The 8,341-nt window shown below is 38.7% G+C and overlaps 1 protein-coding gene across 1 annotated transcript in view; it reads right to left on the minus strand.

Annotated features, from left to right (window-relative positions):
* The window catches only part of LOC108666166 (protein transport protein Sec24C), a 12,511-nt gene extending 10,123 nt beyond the window's left edge, over window positions 1-2,388 (minus strand). Inside the window, exons 1-4 of the mRNA XM_047884931.1 lie at window positions 2,239-2,388; window positions 1,378-1,560; window positions 1,280-1,341; window positions 6-951 (exon numbers count right to left, since the gene is read on the minus strand). Of these exons, the coding sequence (XP_047740887.1) occupies window positions 6-951; window positions 1,280-1,341; window positions 1,378-1,560; window positions 2,239-2,317 (1,270 nt within the window). The 5' untranslated portion in view covers window positions 2,318-2,388. The remainder of the gene's footprint in view (window positions 1-5; window positions 952-1,279; window positions 1,342-1,377; window positions 1,561-2,238) is intronic.
* Between the last annotated feature and the right edge of the window lie 5,953 nt (window positions 2,389-8,341).

The raw sequence follows: 8,341 nt of genomic DNA on the forward strand, positions 1-8,341 counted from the left end.
TGAGCTAAAGCCTCCAGCCTGAGGTGCCATCCCGGGCCCAGGAGGAGGGGCCATGCCCGGAGGAGGAGCCATACCAGGAAGAGGGGCCATGCCACGAGGAGGAGCCATGCCTGGAGGAGGGGGCATGCCTGGAGGATGGGCCATGCCTGGAGGAGGGGGCATGCCTGGAGGATGGGCCATGCCTGGAGGAGGGGGCATGCCAGGAGGGGGAGCCATACCAGGAGGATGGGCCATGCCTGGAGGAGGGGCCATGCCTTGAGGAGGGGCCATGCCTTGAGGAGGTGCCATGCCTGGAGGAGGGGCCATGCCTGGAGGATGGGCCATGCCAGGAGGAGGGGCCATGCCTTGAGGAGGGGCCACACCACGAGGAGGGGCCATGCCGGAGCCAGGTGGTGGAGCAATATTTGGACCACGGGGAGGAGCCATCCCAGGGCCAGTTTGAGTAGCCATGCCATGGCCAGGAGGTGGAGCCATGCCTGGGCCTTGGGTAGGAGCCATACCAGGGCCAAGTGGTCTCGACATTCCTGGCTGTGGCATGACCATTCCAGGCCTAGCCATACTTGGCATCGGGCCCGCTGAAGACATAGGAGGCATTGGAGCCCCAGATGACATAGGAGGCATTGGAGCCCCAGATGACATAAAAGGCATTGGAGCCCCAGATGACATAGGAGGCATGGGAGCCCCAGATGACATAGGCGGCATGGGAGCCCCAGAAGACATGGGAGGCATCGGAGCCCCAGAAGACAAGGGAGGCATTGGAGCCCCAGAAGGCATGGGAGTCCCAGAAGACATAGGAGGCATTGGAGCTCCAGCAGGCATTGAGGTCATGGATGCAACAGATGTCTGAGGCAGATTGCTCTGACCATGTGAAGGTGAAGGAGAGGGAGCTAATGGAAACCCATTTGTCAACGATGAAGGTGAGCTGGAGCTGATGGAACTTCCTTTGAATGTCTGCAGAAAAATGGCAAACCTTTGTTTACAAATATTTGGTAAACATTTTCTTTATAGTTTTACATAATTCCTTACTGTACCGTACCGTACCGTACCGTACCGTACTCTATAACGAAAATGTTACAATCTCAAATTGCATCATACATTCCATTTATTTTTCTTCATGAATGAATAACTTCAAACCCCTCTGAAGCATGAAGATGAGGAAACTTGCTAGATATGCTATTATTATGTATGATACGAGACAATTACAGAGCAATGTAAATAAATTCATAAAAACTTCATTTGAAAACTAAGAAGAATCCTGATTTACATTGTATTTGCTCACCTGCTCTTGAGATCCACCACCAAGGCTAACATTTGCCATTTGCTGCTGTAGCTGAGGCACACCTGTTGGTGGTCAAAGGAAATAATAAATTTACCTACCCATGGATGCATTGTTAGGAGGCAATCTTGGTGGTCCTTGAGGCATGGGAGTTTGCAGATTTTGAGGAGAAGCTTGAGGCATTCTGGGGCCTCCTTGTATGCCTTGAGGAGCCCCTACAGGCATTCCGGGTCTGGGTGGGCCTGGAGGCATCATGCCCATTGGTCGAGCTGACTGAGGGAAACCTGAAAGATGAGTAGGATTTGAAGGGCCAACCAGTTTATTAAATACTCTTACTATTATTATCATTATTAATATTATGAATATTAATCCTCTTATTACATTAAACAATGTGAATCAGGCTGTTTCCCAGTAGGCTTACTTGGTTGGATGTAATCAGGATTTTCATTTATAATATAATCTTTGCCTTCCCATGCTGGCACATGATTGTATAATAAACCACAGTAATGATTATTATATGCAAGATTGATTTAAGACCACAGCATATTTTTTATTAATAATCTTCTTGTTTGTTTTTTCAAGGAGCCAAACAAAATTTCTTGCTAGTGCTGGGAGATCAAAAAGCAGTTTTCCAAATGACATTTTAATAGATTGCAAAGTTTTGAAAATACAATTTTCATTATTTTGGTGGTATTCCATAGGAGGTATTGGAGCTCAAGGAGGCATTGAGGTTATGGATGAGGATTTTGTTAGATTCCTTGAAACAAACGAACAAGAAGATTATTGATAAAAAACATACTCTTGTCTTTAATCAAACTTGCATAAAAGAAAAACTTCTGCCAAATTACACCAATTAATGATTATTTATGCATGAAATTTAGCACTTGTTTGAAATATTAAAAGGTAAAGCAAAAAAAAAAAAAAAGAAGTTATGCAGTTGAATTAAGATAAAAAAAATTTACCTGTCATGCTCATGGCTCCAGAATTAGACATCGGCTGGAAGGGCCGTGGAGCTCCAGCTTGCAACTGTGGTTGCTGCATTACATGCAACCAAACATTACTCTATTGCAGCATCAAGTAAAATATTTTACTGACACAACGAAAGACCAATTCTGAAATAAATCATGACAATTTAAACTTATGGTGCAACATCAATTATCCTCAAAAGTTCCTTTTCAAAACAGTCACTTCAATCCTTTCCTTGATGTCTTAAATGGAATTTTTGACAGGTGACCATTGATGATGGACAGAATAAAAAAACACATACGGTACTGTCAAACGGGATAATAAGGGACAGGCAGGGTAACAAGGGACAGGCAGGGTAACAAGGGACAGGCAGGGTAACAAGGGACAGGCAGGGTAACAAGGGACAGGCAGGGTAACAAGGGACAGGNGTAGAAATGTTGTAGCAGCTAAACTAGGTAATCAAAATATTGCAAAACTAAAAATAGTGGCGTAAAGTTCAACATTTTTCCTATCTATGCAGCATAAAGTAAGTTAAGAAATCATACATTTACAACATTTAAACAAGCCCTGAAAAAAGGTGTGAAAAGTGCAATTTTGGAAAAGTACCTCAGCTAAGGTCTGTAGGAAAAAAAATTTAAAAATTTTTTCCTCAAGGCTGAATTGCTGGATGCAAACTGATTTTAGAGAAATAAAAAAATTTGTAGGAATAATCTGGTACATGGTACTAAATTCTCAATATTCCATGGAATCTCACTGGTCAAAAAGGGTTCTATTTGAGAGAAAATGTGACCGTGAGATAACGGTCACAGACAGATTTTTTATTCTACTGACGACCCTTCATTTCAATTATTCGGGTCCTCCAACGCCCTCCTCCTAATCTTCAATAAATACTGCAGTGGGTGGCACAAATGGACAATCATAAAATTCAGAGAATCCCTTATTTTTTTCACTCCTATACGGATATCAAATGGAAGAACCAGCTAAAAAAACAGACGGCAAGACAAGTGCTCATTGCTCGTACAAAGCTCCTGGCTCGAAAGGCAAGACAAGAAAGTGCTGTGTGGGATGCTATAAAATGATTTCCCAGTCAGAAGGATCAAAAGTTGCAGAAAGAAAGGCCAAAAAGTATCAACATTTTGTGAAGGATGCTCTGAAAAACCCTTTTTATGTGCTGGTCATGTTTCAGTTCAAACCATCATCACTAATTTGCGGGTATTTTCCTCAATTTGAAACCTTGCAACTGGAAATATTATTTATGTTTTATTTGGTACTTAAATGAATTAGTAAAACTCATTTTCTATTATTTCAAAAATTTATTTAATGATACTAACACAAATTTGCTATACATTTCAATAAAACTAATTTTATGAGCTCTTATCCATATTTGGTACCATTTTTATAAACGACCCACCGGTGGGTCGTTTCGCAGCAGAGGGATATCAGCTAGTACCGGTAACTCACGAACAAAGGAAAAATGGAAAAAATTGTCACAAGCTAAAAATCACTGTTGCGCGTTTCTATATTTAGAACCGTTTTTATATTTAAAGTTTCGCTCAAATCTGTTAGGTAGTTCAGAAGAAATTTCTTGTTCACTGCAAATTCCGGCCCGTATTGATGTATAACTAGTGAATGAAGGTGAAATGGAAACAGCTTGTAAACGGAAGTAAATAAAAAAAATGGCATGAGCTAAACATGACCATTTAGAGGTTAGGTTTAAATATTCAAAGTTTCATCCAAATCAGTTCAATAGTTTAGAATGAATTTCTTGGTCAGTGCAAATTTTGGCCCCAATTGCTTTATAAAGCACTATGAATAAAGGTGAAATGGGAAAAATTTTCACAAGCTTACAATTACCATTAGGACCTAATGAATAAGTTGGAAATTGGTTTGGATATTAAAAGTTTCATTCTAATCTGCTGTACAGTAGTCAGAAAAAATGTCTTATTCACTGCAAATTTTGGTACTTTTTGCCATATAACTCACAAATGAAGGTGAAATTCCAAAAATTTACTTGAGCTAAACGTCACTGCTGGGTCCTAATGAATACATATACCATAAAATGGGGTAACTTAAACTCCTGGGGTAACTTAGACCACTTTTTGTTTTTTTTAACAAAAACCCCCAAAACTCGAAAACTATTTGACATAGAAAAATTTTGTCAATGGGCATTAAAGGCCTAATACTGAGGCTACATAACACAATAAAAAGATTTAAAAAGTTTGCATATCTAATAGGTTAAAAAATTAAAAATGTGACCCATGAAAAAAAGCTATTATTCAAAGCCTGTCAGAGTACCCCATTCCTGACCATGGCTAGTTACATATGCAAATGACAAGTTTTAGGAAAGTGTCATAGTTTGCAAATGGGGGCGCCGCCCCCAAATGGGGGAACGTAGACCACCTAATGTCAGCCCTGACGGGGTAACATAGACCGGTTTGGAAGTTAATATAACATATTTTATGTTTGACAACCTATTAATGTTTTTTTTTCTTTATGTTTCAGACTCTACAGAGTCTTATATATGGTAATTTTAACTTAATTTCCAAGCCAGTCAATATTACCCCATCAGGGCTGCCATTAGGTAGTCACATTTCCCTCATTATGGGGCGGTGCCCCCCATTTGCAAACTATGACACTTTCCTCAAGTTTCAAAGTTTGGCATTTGCATATGTAACTAAGAGAGTTCTACTACAATGCACGAAAACCTGGAGTTATTTTACCAAAAAATATAATTAATTTTACCACCCGGTCTAATATACCCCAAGAGCTGGGGTAACAAAGACCATCACTTTTTTTTAAATTACATAAAAAGTATGAGAGGCAGGAGCCAGCAATTTATGGTGAGGGAACCTAGAGTATAGACCTGTATTTGCTTGTTTCAATTCAAGTTTAATTTAGCTAGTAAAAAAATGGCATTATTTAAAAAAAGTGGTCTAAGTTACCCCCTTTTACGGTACCAAGTTTCATCGAGCTATGGTCATTACATTGAAAGATATTCCTTGCTCACTAAATTTGGAGATTTGCCATGAGAGCGGCCGCATGTCTGGTCGCAAATTTGTCCGAGACGTTTGTAACATGCACATATTCCATCAATAATATTCATATCACTAAAGTATCACATAATGATACTTTATATCTTTATCAAGTATCATTATGTTGAAAGTCAGATCACACCTTTTAATATGAATTAATGGGAAATTTGTTTTTACAATTTTCTTTTGCTAATAAATGACTTATAAATGACTTGATTGACATTTATAAATGACTTTTCTTTTGCTTATAAATGACTTGAGCAGCTCAAAGGCAAATGGTTTTTACTTACATAAAAGAACTGTGTAAGCCCAAGATTCAATTATCATGGATGTTGAGGTTTATTTCACGTCACTAAGACACTTGTGAATAAGAATGGTAATAACCTAATGGCCCTATAATTAGTGAATGAGATTATTATGCACAAAAAATGTACTACATAGAAATGAGAAAAGAGTTCGAGTGAAATTTTTCATTGGAATCATATCTGAATTTTGGATATAATTTTTGGTCATCTTGGATGACAGATCAAGAGTCTAATGATCAGTCATATAACTTGAGAATGCAGTGGTAGTCAGAAAGAAATGCTATGATCTAAATATGAGCTAAAGGCTTTAGTGAGTTCTTGTTCATGATTTAATTATGATATGCTACCTAGTAGAAAGAATGCTTATCCACGAGCCTTGGGAAGAAACCTCTATTGTAAAATTAAATACCACAAATAAAGTGGGCATATTCTATATTTTATTTACTGCATCTGAATCCTGATACTCTTCTAAAATTTCCCTTTCTAGAGGATGCCATGATGCCAACATATATACTGCAATTTAGATAAAAATAGCAAGTCACATCCCTTCATGATACTAAGTATGATTTTTACATTTGGATCATTTTATTTATTGAAGTTCACTCTGTGATGAATGATTAAGGAATGTTTCATGCTTAAATTTGCAGTAGGGTAAACGCGGTATATTCCGACATCGTAGGTAATTCCGTCACCTCTCTAGTTTTTCCTTTATATTAAGCTTGGTTTTAGTTCCATGCATTCGTTGATGGTTGAAATGGTGACGTCATACATTTGCGCGTCAAACTACTGCCAAAACACTAGGTCTCGGCCATCTAGCGGGAAAATATTGAGATCCAAAGAGAGACAATGCACGCTACCCAGTGAGATCATCGAAAAATGTGTCAAATTTGACAGTTGACCTTGCTCTACCAAATAGTGAATAACTGTTTGTATAGGAAGAATATTATGGCTGTCTCTTATACACATCTAGATGTGTATAAGAGACAGATATTACCCCATCAGGGCTGCCATTAGGTAGTCACATTTCCCTCATTATGGGGCGGCGCCCCCCATTTGCAAACTATGACACTTTCCTCAAGTTTGTCATTTGCATATGTAACTAGAAGAGTTCTACTACAATGCAACAAAACCTGGAGTTATTTGGAGTTATTTTACCAAAAAATATAATTGATTTTACCACCCGGTCTAAGTTACCCCAAGAGCTGGGGTAACAAAGACCATCACTTTTTTTGAAATTACATAAAGCCTATGAGAGGCAGGAGCCACCAATTTATGGTGAGTGAAGCTAGAGTATAGACCTGTATTTTGCACCTTTCAATTCAAGTTTAATTTAGCTAGTAAAAAAATGGCATCATTTATAAAAAAAAAGTGGTCTAAGTTACCCCATTTTACGGTACTATACTTGTATTTGCTGAATGCTGATTTCTAGAGGTAAAAAAATTAATAGATGATTAAGTTAAGAGACGGTTTTAGACACTTAAAAGCTAATTCCCATACAGCTTGGAATTAGACACACAGAGCACGTTCCAAGCTGTGTGCAAAAATTAAAATTTTCTTAATTAAAAGCTTGATAGCTCTTAATTAAAAGCCTAATTAGCTAAGTAGTGTTCAGTATTCAATAGTGTTCTAATTCCAAGCTGTGTCATTCCAATAAAGCTCACACAGCGATCGGAATTCAAACACAATAGTGTCGGCATTACGAATTAGTAGAGTTTGAAGCGTGGCCGGAAATCGGAATTAGTCTCACAAAATGCCAAATTTAGTCACACAGTGTCGGAATAGGTACCGTAAAATGGGGTTACTTTGACCGGCGGGGTAACTTTGACCACTTTTCATTTTTTTAACAAAAACCCCCAGAACTCAAAAACGATTTGACATAGAAAAATTTTGTCAATGGCCATCAAAATGAGATGAGATTTTCTTCAATCGCATGCATCATTGTTAACAGAAAAAACTATCCAATATTTTTTTAGACAAGTTTATTCACAAAAAAAAATGTTCAATGCATGTTCCTTAAAAATTCTCCCTTCAATTAAGTATTTTTTAATTTTCCTAAAAAAGTAATGTTAGAAAGTTTGACAGGGTATTAACATGCACTAAACTAATTAGTGGGTCATGGGACTCCTGCACCTCTAGAAAAGCAATTTATTGTACTCAAGTAGAGCCACCATACCTTGGAGAAGCGTTGCCACCGTCGCGCACTACAAACTTGGTGGTAGCAAGAGGCGGTAGAGCCCCACGAGCGTTGGTAGGGAACTCGCCACTGCGAAGCCTTCGATCCTCTTCAATAACCTGTAACAATAACCTTACAATTCCATATGTTAACGTGAAATAAATAAAGTATGACATGTGGTGTCTTGCATTGGTAGTGTTTGCAGGAAATTATGATCTAAATACCGACTAAGGACTCTCATCTGGAACATTGTCTTGAATACGAAGTCTTGCATGACCAATCAGTCAACAAAACTGTAAATTCTTATTGGAAAACTGAAAAATGTGGTTCATAAAAACTTATCTCAGAATTGCGACGGCACTTCATGATTTGCAACAACCAGTCAGAATATTCATTTACAAGTAATGACCTAACATTCTGCGGGAAACAAAATAGAGCTTACTTGCAGAGGGCTTGGCATATCATCAGGGTCAAGGCGGCGGGCTGTAGGTTGTTGGCCATAATTATGTTGCTGCTGTTGAGAAGGATAACCCTGAGGCTGCTGGTATCCCTGCGACTGTTGAGGCTGCTGTTGAACTGCCCCTCCATA

This window comes from Hyalella azteca, unplaced genomic scaffold (genome assembly GCF_000764305.2).
Source record: "Hyalella azteca isolate HAZT.00-mixed unplaced genomic scaffold, Hazt_2.0.2 contig16542, whole genome shotgun sequence".
Taxonomy (NCBI): domain Eukaryota; kingdom Metazoa; phylum Arthropoda; class Malacostraca; order Amphipoda; family Hyalellidae; genus Hyalella; species Hyalella azteca.